Genomic DNA, 18,220 nt, shown 5'->3' on the forward strand with positions numbered 1-18,220 from the left:
TTATTTAATATATTTCCTACATAGTTTTTAGTTATTTTTTATTCAAATGTTGTGTTTAAACATTTTTTTAATAAAAACTATTTCGTTTTAGTTTTCAGGTATTGTTAATTTTCCTTTTCTTGTTTATATATTTTTTACTTATTTGCTTTTTAATTTTTTTTTTCTACTGGAATTAAGTTGTTTGTTGTTTAGTTTTGTTTCAAATCACAATCCTCATTAAAAACTACAAATAAATAAATTTTTCAAAAATAAATTGCTTAAAAAAGTTCTTGAGCAATTAGTAGACATTTTCCCTCCATTAGTTTTCCATAAATATTACCAATGTGCAACATTTTTCATACTAATCACCTCAACATGTGCCAAAAAGCAGCACCGGCACTGTTGTTAAAAAAAAAAAAACAGAACTAAACCAAAATGGGAAATAATAATAAAAAACGGTTACATAATTGTAGAACGTAAAAACATTGCAAATAATTGCAGCTAATGGATTTTCATGGTTGATCAGCAATTTTCATGCTTATCAAATTATATAAGAAAATGATTTTATGTAATACTCGTAGCTTGCAACTCAACTTACTCCTACAGATTGTGCTGCAAGCCCGCGGACATAATAAGATCTCTATTTGGTTTGCAGCGTTGCTAATCAAAGCAATTTAAAATAGCGCAGTAACAAGTTGCAACAATTGTGCAAACAACAACAACAAATACAAAAATGGCTAAAAACTAACAATACACAAAATACAAAAACAATAACAAAAATTACAAAAACATGGAGAAGAATTACAATAACAAGAATAGAATAAAAATTTAAAAAAATAAAATAAAAAACACAGCAACAACAAGCAGTTAAGTTAAGAGTAATGGCTTTTGCAACTGTTACGAAAGGCATAAAGCACACTCCTTCACTACGCCACCGAAAGAACGTGACTTTCACGAAAGTTGAAAATTTTGTGGCAACACACAAAATGTTTACCTACACATACCTATGTATATATACAAGTATGTGTGGTGTTTGCTAAAACATTGCAAGGCAACAAAGACGTTCGAATTTTCGGTTGCTGCAACTGCTACGCTGGCAATGCTGTAGCATTATTATTGCTTTTGTTGTTGTCCATTACATATTGCATAAATAACGGTTGTTGTTGTTTTTGGTTTTGGTCGAGAAATGAGAAATTTTCAATTTGGCGCCCAATTCGCTTATTTGCTTGGCGATTATTTATTCTATATAAGTTTGTTTGTATGTGTGTATGTACGTGTATCTACTCCTTTTGAATGCTAATGTTATATATTTTTTGTGTTATTGGCCAGCGAAAGGTTGCTTGGACTTGGATAATGATCGAACAGTTGTTCGCTTGTGTTTTTTTTTGTACTACTCTCCACTTTTTATTCTCATTTCCCTCCCTTTGACTTTTTACAGCCCCCTATTTGTTCATTGTTGATTGCTAAGCATTGTTATTGTTGTTGCTAATATTATTATCGCTGCGATTAAGTACGTTATATAACAGTTAAGCCGCCACAGATTTTTCCCTCTCTCGTTTTTTGTCTACCAAAATTTGTGCGCTACGCCTAACCTGCAAATTGTGGGTGGCTCAATTGCTTTTTTATCGGAAAATTTTCAATTAAAATTCATTGGCGTGGGCGCAGAGTGCAGGCGAGGGCATGTGGTGTGGCCTGGCGTAGCCATTCGATTAGCTGCTTGTTGGTCTCTGCCCAGCGAGGTGAATCGCTCGCTGGCATGCTTGCAGCCTCGTTGACCGCAGCGTTCGCTGGCCGATTGTTGTGATTTTGGCGATTGTACGCTGAGATATTACTGGCGAATTTTCGTACTCATTTTGTGGTTTTTATTGCTTTAAAATTAGTTTTGGTTTAATATTTGTGGCATGCAAGGCATTCTGTTTGCTAATTGCGCTAACTGTAGCACAAATTGGTGGAGAAGTGTTGCGATAAAAATTAAATTATAAATTTTGTTTGGAAGATGTGATTAGCAGGTGGAGTAGAATGTAGTTCAACTGGTGTTTTTGTTGTTTATAAAAAGTATTGATAGTATAATTCAATATTATTTATGTTAGCAATAGCTTTGCATCGCTCATATACACCTTCCGATTTGTTTGTATAAATTAGTTAGTATATAATCGGTCGCTATATGGCCTACTGATTATTTAGTGCTTTGCTTAGAGTTTAGCATTAGTAGATATTGCCATTTATTCATTTTATTGTATTCTTTAGTAAGTTATCCTATCGTATGAATCACTGCGAACTGCGAAAATACAAAAATATTTTTGGTCAATTATTATCATATAATCTAATTTCAAAAACCGCCCAAAAATTCTTTGGTATGTATATGTAGACACTTAACTCGGAGAAGAAGTTTACAAAAAAGCATCTCGCACCGTCAGCTCATGTTCAAGGCGTAAAAAACTTCCAAATTTTTGAATTTTGGTTGAAAGTTTGAAATTTTTCCTAATTAACTTAAGTCGACTTAAGCTCTTTTAACAAATTGCTGGCTGTAGATAAGTGTTGCGAGTACTAGTCGTACTAAATCAAGTAAAACATTATGCGTCTTCAAGGAAAATGTTATCAAAATATTTAATTTAAATATATTTTGTGGTCGAGTTGCCAACTGTTGTAAAAATTTAAATTGAAAATATTATAAGATGTGTTCTAAACGCTGGTTTTTACGAAAGTTTGACAAAAAATGATAAAGTAATTTTTAAATTTTGCAATAGTGTTGCCACCTAGGTATAATAGGTAAATTTTAAAAGCATTTTGTAAAGTGCATGTCGAAGATAAAACGTTTCTGAATGCATGCATATCTGAAAGGCATGTTTTTTTATATATTTTTTCGTGTAGCGTTGCCACCTACAGCAGAAATAAAAATCTTTCATAAGTTGTGCGTGTTGATGTTCCTGAAGGAGTTTAGTAAATTTTCAGTTATGTTGATATGTACGTATAATATTTTGGAATAGAGTTGCCATCTGTATATTATTTTGGAAAAAAAATTGAAAACTTCACTTTTATGAATTTTTATCGTTAGATCGCAATTTGTTCAAAAAAATTTTCGTAGCGCTTCTTTATACTGTATTGCCTCTAGAGGTATGGGAGGGTGTCCCTTATTACAATAGTTTACGTATATTATGTGTCTGAAATATTATAGCTAAAATACAACATAATAAACCTGTGAGAAGGAATTTTTTATATATTTATATTTTATAAACTGGTGACAACACTGATAATGAGTACTTTATTTATGTATGTGTTAGTAAGAGAGTATGAGCAAACATTATACTACAACGCCTGCGAGAAAGCCTCCTCCGCTAGATATCAAGGTTTTTAATTTCAAGAATATTATGCCAACCTCAATGGAGCTTTTTCATGTAAAAGTTCGTGACACCTTATGAAAAAATGCATCTTTTCATGCCGTGTCGCTCTGGAAGGTATCTCTTTCAAAATATTTAAGCATCTGCTACTTATCTTAATATCTGCATTGAGTAAATTAAAATGAATCTATGACATAAATGCTCTTTAGTGTGTGTTATATCTTATCGCAATAGAATTGCCGATACCTTATTAATATGCAGACGTTTAAAATGATCATAGATTAATCTTTATATAGCTATACAAGTATGACTATTCCTATCTCTTTAAATACGTGCCATTACTTCATTGCGCCCCTTAAGCAGAGCTCACGTACAAATTCGCGTTCTTCAAACATTTTCCTGCCTTTCTAATGCAAAATAAGCGGAGGCTTTAAATTACCCAGATGCTTATCATTATCTTAAATATACTGTCAGTGCTTTATCACATGTTTATGACGTGCAAAATCAGCCGTGCAACCAGCACAGTCACAGCCACAACTCATGTAGCAAAGCGTATATCGTTTAGATCTGCAATGCATTATACTAACGACACTTTGATTATAAATATGGCCATAAGCAATCACAACTAGAGATCAGCAGCGTAGCAATCCCTTGGCGCAACGCGTTTGAGTTGTGATGCCACGAAAGGGAATACGCCATTATCGCTACTACCGAGTGCGCGTCGCGAAACTTAGCTAGCCCTTGCAGCCAGCCAGTCGGCTAGCCGGCTGAAGACGCAGTCTAATCCGTGACAGCATCTATGCTGGTATTAAATTAATGCCACCTCTCAAATGCTAACTACCTTATAATTTCTCGACAATATTTTTGCATTTATGTCACAATTTCAAACGTCAACGCGGCGTTGCACGGCGCGCAGTGCGAGAAGCGCGGTGGTGCAGCGAATGTTTGGACGTATGCGCGTACATTTGCAACACATTTCTAAAAGGTTTAAGAATGTGCGGTTGCATTTGAATATATGAGGCTGCGCGTCAACGCAAATGGGCAGCTGAACGCCGAGCGCTGAGCGTTCGAAGCCATGTCGTACGGCGCGCAATTACAATGCTTCCGAGAAGTGATTGCGGCGCACATGTATGAGTGTATAGTTTGCATGCGTGTGTGTATGTGTCTGCAACAAAGCACACAGCTGTCATTCCCATCATAAAAACGTCACACAGCGCTGAAAGTTGCCCGCAGCTGGCAAGGCAATAGCGTGTAGGCGCAGCGTTGCCCACGGAGAGGCAAGTGTTTTACAAGTGTCTTCTACAGCGCATAAGATTGCAATGTGTGCAATAAATACTGCATCGAATTGTGGTACGAGTATCAGCATTTGCGGTCGCCTTATGTGCTGCAGCTGATTGCATTTAAGCGATTAACGTGCCGCATGCAACACTTACATATGTACATACACCAACAAGGCAATCTGCTTGGCGTCGCAAGAGCGTGTCCAGCGCTGAAATGCTACCCTGCCACATAATACAGTTAATTAATATCTATGCAACAGCTATTGCGCACTAGCAGCGTGTTGCAAGTAGTTGCATGAAAGTCGCTGTCAACAACAGCGACGCCACCAATGCCAGCTTTGTAAGAGCACATCAGGCATCGTCACCTTCGCGTTTGTTGCGGCCACGATGACAGCTGTGCCATTTCCGACTTGCAACTGACATCTAACGTGCGCCAAAATCACATTTGGAGAGCGATGCGAAAGCAACAACAACTACTACAAGAGGCAATGCTGCAAAAATACGCCGCGCTGGCGTTAGAAGTGTACAGCAGCGCTCGCTTAGCAGTACAATAACAACAACAACTGCTGGCAAAGACTGGTCCAACAACCCAACCAGCACTCCGGCATTGCAACGTAAATAAATCAAGGCATCACAATAATTATTTTTAAATAACGTCATTGTTCGCTTGCCAGCCTGTTTACCTTGCGGTGCTGCGCGTTAACAGCGCTTCAACAGGGTGGGGAACGGGTAGTGCTCTTGCCAGTTACAAGGCTTTGGTTGTGGCATCAACTAGCTACGTTTGGCATCTAAGACAACTACGCATGTTTGGCATTTTGCAGCATGTTGCATGTTGCTATTGCCACTTTGCGCGTATTTTGTGGCAGCTTATGTTGTTGTTTTTGCATTCTCGTTTTACTCAGCCGTCTGTTGCATGGACGTTTTATTGTGTCTTGCCTCTGTGCTAACAAGCAACGTTTTCATCTTCTTAATATGCTGTTGCAACATAAAAATAGACGTTTGTTGTTGCTTATATTTTTGTTGTTGCGACATTGTTGCATTATAAAGTTGATAGATTTAATGTTAATGATGCTGAAGGGCATCCTTGACTGGACAATAAATTAGCTTAGACACATGTTGCACACTTGTTGTGGCTGCCACCATTGCTGTTGTTTTTGTTATTGCTGGTTTCTAGTTACATTATCAGCCGTTGGCGTTGAGTTGTCATACAATGTAGCCATATTTTTGGCATGTGAAATATATTTAGCCGCTTTTGCATATATATGTGTGTGTGTCGGTGTGCGTATGTGTGTGTGTATTATATTATGCCATATAAGACTGTTTATATGCCTTTGAGAAATTCCTTGCTATAATAAACGTTTTGTGGAAATTTAATTTTACTTGTTATTAGCAACTTTTTCTTTGGCTTCCGAGGCTATTTTTTTGTTGCAAGTGAGTTGCCTGTTAGTTCCCACACAAATCTACATATACTTGGTTGTGAAGTTTGTATGCAATCTAAGGTTAAATGCTTTATGTGTATATATATGGTTTAGTTTTTATGAGAGATAAAGTTGCATTTTGGCAAAATCAGTCCAATTTTTATATAAAAAGCATAAGTTGACTTAAATTGTAGCACATATTTTTATTCCTAGTGAAGCCTTAAGTATAAGCTTTAACTGTATTTTATCACGATTTGAATTTTCTGCTTAGAAGGTATCGTTAAATATTCAACGTAATGTCGTAAATCCAAGAAGTTAGTTTGTAAACTCGAATTGTCGCCATTAACTTAAGTTGATTTAAGCGCTTTTAACAAATTGCTGTAGATAAGTGTTTTGATTCCTAGGCATGCTAAATGAAACAAAAAAATATGCGTAATAAACAAAAATATTCGCGAAATCTTTAATTTAAATATATTCTGTGGTAGTGTTGCCACCAGTTTGAAAATTAAAGTTGAAAATATTTCAATATGTGCTAAAAACGCTAGGTTTTTAAGGAAGTTTGTGGAAAAGGGGTTGAGTAATTTTTAAATTTTGCAATAGCGTTGCCACCTTTTGAGAAAAGTAAATCAAAAATTAAAAAATTTAAAAAAAAATGGCTGCCGAACGTCAAGCTTTGCTGAGGCCATATCAGAAAGTATTCTATAAAGCACTCAGGAAATATTTTTTAGACATATTTTTGATTAGCGTTGCCAACTAAAGAAAAAGTCTACCCATAAAATAAAACTAAATGGGTGTCCCACATTCCTTAATGCATCTGGAAAGTATTTGGAAAATTTTCTATAAAGGCATACGTATTTTAGCATAGAGTTGCCACCTGCATAATACTTTGAAAATTTACAATTCAAGACATTGGTGAATTTAGCATATAATATCAGTAGTAAATACTTAAACACACATATTTCTTGAAGCATTACATCAATAAAAGCTAAACAGCAACAACTGTCTGCGTTTTTACGACAACGCAGTACCAACATGTCGTGTACTGTAACTTTAAAGTACATTTTCGCTATAAAATGCTTCGACATCGGTGCATCGTTGCAGTGGTACATTTCCACTGGTCCATGCAACAATGATATTAACCTTTAAGTAACGGTCTGTTGTAACATACAAACAGTACCACTTGATTGCCGCTACTACAACTGCTGCTACTGCTGTTGCTGTTGCTGCTGCTGTTGCTATTACGATAGTTGCACACTCATACTACAATTGCAGTTAGTCGTAATATATCTGCGAAATGCGGTGACCGCAAGTTGTATGCAACATAGAGATCTTTACTGCTGCCTCGCTGATTGCCAACGCACATAGGTTTTGCCCTCTCTCTTTTCGCTCTTTATGCCAGCCGAAATGCTGACCGCTGCGTACTTGCAACATTGAAAATACCAAACATATTTGTGTTTATTTGTGCGTGTGCGCATGCGTGTGTTCGTGTATAATTTATCATATTGGTGCGGCGGTAGGCGTAGCGCATGTGTTTACCGATCATCGCATGCGCATTGTTGGCATTGTTGTTTTATGCCATTGCCACTCAACATTCCAACAAGCAATGGGAAAAACCCTCGCTGCTGCAACTTCATCATTTCCATCTCTATGCAACGGTGGCAGTGATGGTTGCAGCCCAACGTTCGCTCAATATAATTTGCAATTTACTATTTACCATTTGCAATTTCTCATTCGCACAATTGCTTGTTTATTTAACTTTTCCGCCCTCCTTTATACATTTTTCTCGGCACTTTCTTGCATACCCGACCATTTGCATACCAAAATGGGTTGTTGTGAGCGTTTTGCTTTGGCCTTCTTGTAGCGAAAATGTAATTATTTTTTATTGTTGTTGTCTTTTTATGCTGTCAGTCAGCTAACTAAGATCTGTTGATGCCTTCTTTAGTCGGCAGGTTGTGTTGTGAGACAGATTGCGCTAGAGGCTTTTACGTGTAGTATTTAATGAATATTTAGGTTTCCTAATATTTTTATTGTTTTTGGTTAAAAAAAATTCTAACACGTTTAGTGAAAAAAAAAACAAAATATGTACATACTTTTTCACAAATACATTTTTTATTATTATTACCGTGTTTTTAGCACTGCTTTACTTTTGCTATTGTTAAATTTTATCAAGTTCGTTGCTTAAGTCTTTTATATTAATAGTCGAATAGTTCAATATAAATATTTATTGATTAATTTGCTGTTAATGATCATTTAAAGGGATGACTTTTTTTACATAAACTTCTTGAGTCAGCAGGGACTGGAATTTTCGAGACTGTCTGATCGAATTTGCCTCGGTTTGGTCTATTTAAACTGCGTAAACAGAATCGATAAATTATTTTTGTTATATTTATGGTACAATCTTGTTCTATGTACGTGTGAAGTTTGATCTCTAAATGCCAACTGTGTCCCGGGTAGCTGTTTGGTTTGTATAACAATTTGTACGTTGAAAAAAAAAAAAAAATTGAAAAACGAATTTGTTTGAAATTTTATGATTTCTATGGAATTACGGGTAAAGTATTAGTGAAAATGTCGTCGAAGTATTTTGTGATGTGTTAAAATATTTTTTTATTTTTTTTTTGTCAGTCCGGGTCAATTTTTGTATTAATTTGAATTTGTCGGATTGAAACGTTCAACTAACAATCCTCTCAATGTGCTAGCAGCGGCTTATCTAATAATATCCTCCCTACAAATCAACTTAAATATTGCCTTTATGTTGCAATAAGTGTACATATGCGATCACTTCAAGCACGAACAGAGTGCACAATCATCTTTAGGTTGATTTTCTCGATTCCTCTAATGCAAAAGTCACCTCATCACCAACATAACTTCTTCTAATATGAATGTTGTCAGTTCGTAATGACTTTTTTTTTATCAATTATTTTGCTCTGCGTGATTGGTTAGCAGCGCATGACTATTATTATATCTAAGTTAGTAAACGAACACGTCTCCTTCTCCTCCAAATGCTTCTAAGACAATGTAAAACTTTGCACGATATTTAAATATTTCTGCACTCATCATAGCTTTTTCTTGTCTGACCACTTACAACTGAGACGTTGGTTGCATACAACTCGTCTCTAAGTGCCAAGCGTATGTCAAGCGTGTGCACTCACAGCTGCTTTCATTTGTTACTTTATTTATTAATTCTTTGCTGTGCATTTTCATGCCAACGTTTTGTTTAATTTTGATTTATGATTTCCGTTAAATAACTCCGTGAGCTGTCATCACAGCTTGTGAGTAGGTGTCTCTAAGCACCTATCCGTCGCTTCGCAATTTTCTATGAATTTGTCAAATTTGCATTTTCACATTCTTTTGCTGGTTGTTTTTGCAAATTAATTTCTCCGGCATTCATTTTCAATTAATGTTTAACGACATACAACGACTGGCATTTGTATGTCTCCCATGTATATTTTTATCGTCGGTTGAATAAATCGTATATTTTTGTTAACAAAAACTAGCTCTTATTGCGGTGTGGTCTTTTGTACATCTTTGATCTTGTTAACAAATTTGAATCGATCAAATTGTTCTCATATTTACGAAATAGTTGGGAATTTTTCTAACTTTCAATAATTAAATTTTGGAAGAAGCTTTCTCCTTTGAAAAATATTATTATTATTATGGATCAGCATTTGTAAACACTGAACTAGAGAAACACGTAGGACGAGACCCTTTCGAATATATATACATAAATGATCAGCGACGAGCTGCGTCCATTGGTCTGTCTATCTATCTCTATATACACGAATTAGTCTTTCAGTTTTTAAGAAATCAAGCTGAAATTTTGCACACGTCCTTTTCTTCCCAACAAGCAGCTCATTTGTCGAAACCGCCGATAGTGCACCACTATAGCATGGAGCTGTCATACAAAGTGATGGCTAAAAATTGAGTTCTTGTATGAAAAACTTATTTATTTCACGAATTATCTTAACTAAATGTGGCAGGTAGTATTATATAAGCCAACGATACAATATATAATAAATAAATAAATTATACAGATCGAACCATTATAGCATATAGCTGCTATACAAACTGAGCGATCAAAATCAAGGTAAAATTTTTTTAATTGACAAAATATCTCGCTGGATTTCAGCATGGACTATTGTCCAAGTACAAGTAGGTACAATCCCGAATATATGGTTCAGATCGAACCACTATAACATATAGCTATCATACAAACTGCAAAATCACGATTATGATAAAGAGTACCTGTGGGATTTGTCTGACATTGATACTCTAATAGTCAACAGTCGCGGAGAGCTGAATCTTTCTTATGCTTCTTAAGAATTTTCGATATGAAGAAATAAAATTTCGCTGTACAAAAGAATTATAGCAATAAGTGTGTATTTTTTGGGCAGATGTATGGTATATTGCCGAGAGCAAAAACTGCTTATGCTTTTCCTTAGATGCGCTTTAAATTCAGTTCAGATTAAAAAAAAAGTTAAGTACGTTCTAACACCTATTGAGACATTGTTTTAAACGTCTTTTTTTTATATAAAGCTCTCTAAAACTCTTACGTAGTTAGAAAGAAAAAGTTATTTTTTCCTGTACTCATTTATTATATATTAAGGGGAATATTAGTGAGAAGTTAGATGTCACAAAATTGGTCTGCTTAAATGTGCCTTCGACGAGTGCAGAGAAGTTTAGCGAATTAATTGTAAATGTACATTATCAGAACTCGTTTAATGTTATATCGTATACTTAATTTAAAAAAAATTTAAAATTATCGTAGCGATTTAGTTTAGACCGGTGTGTAGAGTAAACTACATTCACATTGCTGTTTCAATACAATTTCAATTTATCGCCATGAGGAGGAAAAATAAATGAAAAAAATCTGGTTCTATTACTATATGGTGCATGCAACAGCTAAAGTACAGCTGGAAAACATAATAGTTTTCACACGCAAACACACACACACACACCTGCATGGCAAAGCACTGCAAACTAATTACATAAATTTTCAGCGCCAACGCGAGCACCACTTTAATGCCACACCAAATGTGGCAAGACAAGCGCTTAGCAACAAAACATACGGCACACATGCATAAGTTACTTGTAAAGGGTGTTCCAAAATTAAACGCAAGATTTAAATTTGCCGCCATTTATGTAGTAAAATGTTGACAACTCTAAAAAACCAAGAAATCGACTGCTGACAGTTTAGGCTTAGTAAAAACGAAACGTTACACAATAGAACAACGTGTTTTTTGAACAATATTCAAATATTCAAAAATAATAAAAGCTTGTCTTACAGCCCGTGAAACACTTCAATTACTGCATGAGACATTTCCAGATCGCGCAATCTCACGTTTTGGCGATCAGAATTAATCCACTAGATCGTGTGATTTAACACAATTTGTTTTCTTTTATTGAAGTTATTTAAAATCACAGGTCTATTGCAACAAGCCCGCAACCAAGCCTGCTTTAAAGAAGGAGGTTCAACGTTGCATTAATAAAATTCAGCCACATTTATGTAGAATAGAGCGGCCATTTGCCCGATGTCTTATTCCATAAATAACCCTATCCTATGTACTTTATGATTCAATAAAAAAATTACAATCGAAAGTCTAAAAACTGTCTTTGCTTTTTAACTCCAATCTTGCGTTAATTTTGGGACACCCTTTCTAACTCTATCAGCATGTGTGTGTGTGCAGGAAGATCACTTGCCGCCGCTTTTTAAAGTAGTTCAACATTTGTAGTAGGCGCATTGGTTTTTGTCTGCACAGCAATTGCCTGGTTTTTGCTACCATTTTCTAACTTGCAACTTAGTGTGTTGTTTTTGTTTTTTCCACTGCCTTACTCTGTTGTTATGTCGTGCAATTTTCAAATGCGCCAATTTGCCGCATTCTTGCATAATATCAACACACACGGCAAACGCGCAGGACGCTGATTGGTCAGCCACAACAACAACAATATTGAAATAGAAAAGCAAAAAAGCTAAGTTGCCACTGCCATGGATTTAATTGAGAGCTAGCCTTGTAAGTGGCGCGCAGGCGCAAACATTGCCACCGCCATCACTGTGAAGCTGTAGCTCGCACTAAATTCTACCATATATACATACACATCTGTACGTGTGTGCCCCGCTAACATGTTGAAGGCTGTGGGCAGCGGACAAAAGCATCTAATTAGATTTTTATTTGTATCTCTCAGCCAGCTACCGCTGTGTCGACTATGTGCCCCACTAGTTAACTCGATCGACTCGCCGCCTGGCCAATGTCAGACAGCTTACGCCTTGCCTTACTTGTTGCCGGTGTTGCACGAATGCGCAGTTGGCCGCTATGTGCGCTTCTAATTAATTTTCGCTGCAAATGGCCCTTGCCACAGCACGTTGGCTTGCAACATGCCCGATGTGGGCCCGATTTGCCACTTTTTTTTATCGATGCAAAAACTTGTGAGGCTGCGTATGCGCTGACAGCTGTTATTGTACAGTAGTCAATAGTCACTGGTCAATTGACAATTGTCCGCGCAACTCCTACTATTTTCTTTTTGCTACACCTTTGCGGCTCATTTAGCCGTTTGGCGTTCCTGTCCATTTGTGCAATTCGCCTCTTGAGGTTTTTCTTTTTCTTGTTGCCTGCTATAAGCGTCTAATTTGGTGAAACACTTCTCTTATTAGTTTAAGGCGCGCCAAACTACTTAGTCACATGGTCATTAATGTAGCCACCAGCACCAGTGTTGCCAAATGCCGGCGTGCGCATGCTGATTGGCCGTTATGTGTTGCATATATGTAAATGCATATATATTTCAGTTTTTATGGTCAGCTTGAACGTTATTGCTAAGAAGGCCGGTAGGAAAATTATTTACAGAGCACGTGGTTTCAAAGAGAGTCTAGGTTTTAAAACGGTTCATTTACTTAATAGTTTATTCAACAACTTCTAAACAACATTTAACAAATTGTCTTGTTCACAATATTGTCTTGATTTGATTGTCATAATCGTAACCGGTTAAGGGTCTGCCCGCTATCTCTATGTGTTGGCACATATGATATATCTGTCTCTGTAGAATCGATTTCAGATAGGCATAGTAATGTGCCTTTAAGCTTGAAGTATTGTTAAAACTTTTTAGAACCAGTTAAGTGGCTTAAATTCTGGAGGGTTTAGTGACAACGGGATGTTAGGGATTTTGCAAGCAATGAACCCTTTTGCCAAACAAAGATTAAATACTTATCTTTTGGTTATTTTTTCCTGTAGGGTAAAGTAAACAAATCTTCTCCACTCTTTTCAACATGTGAAAATTTAAAAAGCTTTTTGGTTGTTGTCTTAACTGTCTACTTTTTCATTGTCAATCCTAAATGTAGTCACATTCTTTAGTACTGCTATATGACATACTATATTTATTTTACTGTGCAATTTTTTTCGGATATAGAATTGTTTATAAAATATTTTTAAAATTTTAATATTTTGAAACTTTTTTTGAATATTTTGAAAACTTTTTATACAGTTGTAAGATATATAATACATATAATTGTTAATCAAGGTTGGTAAGTTCTATAGCATATATTTAGGGGCAATTAAGCATATTACGTAATAAAAAAATAGGAGATCCAAATAGAAGCTTCTAAAATGTTTATGAAGGGTTCATACAAGTTGAAGATAGAAAAAAGATAGTTTTTTTCATAAAAAAGTAATATTTGAATGATTTAGAAATTTCTCCGTATTTTTATATATTATATTAAAATACATTTTTTTGGAAAAAAAAATTTCTAATTATTTAACTAATAATTTTATTCAGCAGAAAAAAAACAATCATCTCTCCACTGTTTCCACAGTACCACTCTTAACCGATTCTGCATTACCGCCAGAAACAAGAACAAAAAAAGAAAAAAATATACAACAAAGAAGTGCTGTCGCCACAGTCACCTTACATTTGCGCCATTAATTTGCCCAGTTTACCACAATGCAGGCATGGTGTTTCACTAGATGACTTCCTTATGTATTTTGCGATAGGCAAGCATGGTGAAATGCTTAAAATATGCAAAAGGCCAACAATTAGTTTAAATGATAAGAACGACAGCAGGCAAATGCTGACGGCGCTAGCTCACCACGGCTGTTGAGCGGCTGGTCAAAGCGGTGGGTTAATTTAGCTAGCAGTAAATGTAGTAAATTAAAATTGTTTAATGAAATGGCGCATAATATACCGTTGGTGTTGGCGCTGGTATCTAATTAGCATAGTTCGTTAGACAAAAGACTTAAGCGACAAACCCATGCGACGGTGACTATGTATTCATATAATTACAGTAAATATTATGTATATATAAATATATAATATGCTTAAATATTTTTCCGCTATGTGTGGTCACTTTGTAAGGAATTATAATTATTTGAAGCACAGGTGTCTATGTGGATATTAGTAATTTAGAAAAAGATTGCGTAGTGTTTGTGATATTACTCTGAGCGACAACAAACTTTCTATACATCTAAAACAATGTTATTTTAAGAAAATTCATTCTGAAATAGTGCAAGAGCATCTTCTTTCACACTTTACTGACACCCGCATCGTGCAACTGCTTTGTTGTTGTGTCACTCAGCTAATGCTGAACTATTAAAATGCCAAACATATGTATTGGCCGCTGCCACTTTTCCAAGCGGAAGTGCAAAAAATTTGCTTAGAAATTGTTCACTCGTTTGTTGCAGCACAATTAGCTTATGCTAGCTAGCATGAATGTAACTAGCGGCTAATTTCATTTCTAACGCCGACTTGTTTGTCCACTTTCTGCATTTTTTGCTATGTTGCTTCCAGTGTCGTTGTTGTTGTTGTCTTTTCTTTCATCTACTATAAATTAGCTATTAATAATTTAATTGTACATATCCGCTAGTTGCGTGCGAAAGAAAGTGTTGCTTGACAGCATAGCAAGTTCGCGCGTGTAAATAACAAAAGACTTAAGCGATAAACTTGAAAACCTGTTGCTTTCAATTTCGCTCGTAAATATGCTTGGAAATGTAAATGTAAACGCAAGTGCATATGTTTTTGTTGTTTGCATAGCTCATACATTTCATAACCACATTCATTGCACTCCAAATACCGAGACGTCGAAAGTGTGCTGCCAAGCGTGACGCTAATTGTTGTTAGTGCAGAAATTTTTGAAATGCTGGCGTTGTAAATAACTGTTTATAGGTTGGAGTGCGGATTTTTTGAATAAATTTTTTGAATAAACTTTTTTTTTTTAGTTTTACTTCTGGGGTGTTTGTAGTATTGTATTTGAAATTTTTTATTTACTTTTATTATATTTTTTTTTATTGATTTATTGTATATTAATTTTAATTATTTTTTATTATTTTATATATTTTTAAATAAAATTTATTTTAATATAATTTTTTTAGCTTTACTGTTTCATTATATTTGATTATTTTAATTTTTATTTATTTGATATATTTTTTATTATAGCTTATATTATATTATATATATTTTTTTTTTTAAATTTAATTTCATTTAATTCGGTTACCTTTCAGTTTTTTTATTGTTTTATTTGAATTAACTTTATTTTGTTTCATTTTAATTTGTTTTCTTTGTTTTTAGGTTAATTTATTTTTTTATCATGCTATTCATTTTGTTTATCTTGTTAATATTATATATTTTCTATTATTAATTTTTTTTTTAATTTTGTTTTATATAATTCATTTTTATTTAATTTTTTTACTTTTATTTAATTTTTAAATTTTTATTTGAACTTTTTTATTTGATTTTATTAAGATATATATTTTTTTATTGCATGTTGTTTTATTTAGTTTCATAATATTTTCTTTTTTCCTTTTTTACTGAATTTCGTTTTATTTATTTATTTCTGTATTATTTTTTTATTTGTATTTCATTTAATTTTGATTTATTTGATTTTACTTTATTTATTCTTTGTTTTTTAAATTTTTTTTTAAATTCCTATTTCCATTTATTTCTATTTGATTTCGAACTTGTTATTATTTTTTACAATTTATCTTGTTTTTCCACGTAATCTCTTCCTGACAATATTTTCACATGTTCTACACGTATTTTTGACAACTCTCTTATTTACTTCCTGTATCAAATTTCACACGCGAAGTGTTGCAACGACATGTTTTGCTGTGTCTGCTTGTCGTGCCGAACATGTGAACACGTTTCTTGTCGCCGTAAGATCATAGACGAAATTGAAATGCTTAGAAAGTGAGAATATGTGGCTTAAGAATGTGTTGTAACATATTTTTCTGATCTTCGCTTGTTGAAATTCAGAGTATGTAGAAAAAGAAAATATGCTCCTAATTGAAAAAAAAAATTACTAAAATACTGTAAGAATTAGGGTGGATCAGTATGTGTAAGCCAGAAAAAATCAATTATGAAATTATCGTTGTTATAGTAAATTTCACAATAAAATTAATTTTTAATTCAATATTTTTCATTTCACAAACAAAAAAAAAAATTTTTTGGTATTTATTTAATTTTTTTGTGTCCAAATTTGAATATTTTTTTGAATGCTCTTGCGTCTCAGTTTCCACCCATTTGCACAATGCGCTGCGACAAATTTACTGCTTTTTGTGCTTAATTACACACATTAAAGCTCTGGTGGAAGCTCTCACTTATTGCTCTGCGAAGCTTAACCTTGCTTGAATCATATTCTGTTTTTCATAACTCAAAAATTCTCACAGTATCTTATTATTAAACTCCTTTTGATATATCTGCATGAATATATCTATGGTTTTGCACTCACCTGCATGTGAATTCGTTTTCGCCCAAACACAACTCCAAACAATCACGTCGCGAAATCACTGGTATCGTGCGCTTAGCATAGCCAGTTAGCTTGTAGCCCTGCACGCGGTCAACACACCAGGCACGTGCGCACGGCCGAATGCCGAGACATGATTTTTGTGCATAAATTGTGAAGACAGGGAATTGTGACTTGGTGAGTGCGCCTGGTGGGAAGAGAAGTAAAATAAAGAAAATTCTTCAGTTGAAATTTGTTCGCAAGGGAAAAAAATAATAAAAAAGTAAAATAAAATGAATAAAACGATGTCTCAAATATAATATATATATGTTTTAAGATACAAATTTTACTAAAAATATTAGAAAAAAATTGTATATAATAATTTAATTGATTTTTTCATATTCTGTTACATTAACGTTTACAAAAGTTTGAAATTTTCTTACATATTTCTAATTTTTACAAATTATTTTGTAAAAAATATATACGCTATTGTTTTTTTTACTTCTTCAACTAATTTTTAAAAATTTTAATTTAGAAGTCTAATTTTTTTAAATTTGTTCTTTGAATATCCCATCGTAAGTTTTTCATTTTGCAACTTTGTAACGAAACTTTCTCCTTTTTTATCACTGCGCCGAAATGTAGGCAATATATGATATTCATTAAATTACTTTATTTATTTCTTCAAAATTATCACTGGATAGCTAAGGTGTTAAATAAATCCAAAATGAGAGGTCCTCGAGTGATTTAAATATTTCTGTAATCACTCTTCCCAACACCTTATCTCGTCTTTATGCTCACTCAGACTGATTTATGCAAACTGTTTAGCCATCACCTGATAAAAATCGCTTAAGTAATTATGTACAATATAATAACACCACAGTTGAAATTAATGTTCCAGCGCATGCGCTGTTGAATTACGCTTATTGAGGGGTACAGCTATTTACTAAGTGGCGAATGGCAATAAAGTGCGTGACTGCAACCGCTTTCGGGCGCCTTGAATAGCAATTCAGAAATAAAGTGCATTGCAGTAAAGCAAAACAAGCAAAATGGTTAAGGTAGCTAAAATTTAAATTACAGTTAATCAGAGTAGTATATAAAATCGTATATGTCTGTCCATATATATTTTGTAAATAAAGGAAAACGGCAGCAAAACATGTTTTACAATTACAATTATTACAAGCGCGACACCTAAGCGACTGTGACTGGCGCTGAGGCAAGAAGCTTAATTATTTACCTGATTATTAATAATTTTTAAACCTCCATTAATTGAAATACCAGTGTGAGGTGTGGTGAAAAAAATCTTATTAATTTTTGGTTCATCAATCTGTTTATTACCTTCCCACATATCTCATTCAGTTTGCTCGCAGTTTGATCGCTTCCTTATGGCGTTTATTCAAAGTTCAATGCGCATGCGCATGCGCAATTATTACGCTGCCGAACTTTGCCGATTCATGCTGATCGTTGTTCATTTAAAATAATTGCTGATTTTATTGCCACCTATATATT

At 34.2% G+C, this 18,220-nt stretch overlaps 2 protein-coding genes across 7 annotated transcripts in view; one reads left to right on the top strand and one right to left on the bottom strand.

The window, feature by feature from the left end:
- Positions 1 to 18,220, top strand: part of Atg16 (Autophagy-related 16) — a 214,571-nt gene that overhangs the window by 39,130 nt on the left and 157,221 nt on the right. The window lies entirely within an intron of this gene.
- LOC106620000 (uncharacterized) overlaps positions 1 to 18,220 on the bottom strand; it is a 119,335-nt gene that overhangs the window by 21,438 nt on the left and 79,677 nt on the right. For all 3 annotated transcript variants that reach the window (XM_036367983.2, XM_036367985.2, XM_070105647.1), the window contains exon 4: positions 16,721 to 16,922. In XM_036367983.2, the coding sequence (XP_036223876.2) occupies positions 16,721 to 16,922 (202 nt within the window). The remainder of the gene's footprint in view (positions 1 to 16,720; positions 16,923 to 18,220) is intronic.

Source organism: Bactrocera oleae, chromosome 2 (assembly GCF_042242935.1).
Source record: "Bactrocera oleae isolate idBacOlea1 chromosome 2, idBacOlea1, whole genome shotgun sequence".
Lineage (NCBI taxonomy): Eukaryota > Metazoa > Arthropoda > Insecta > Diptera > Tephritidae > Bactrocera > Bactrocera oleae.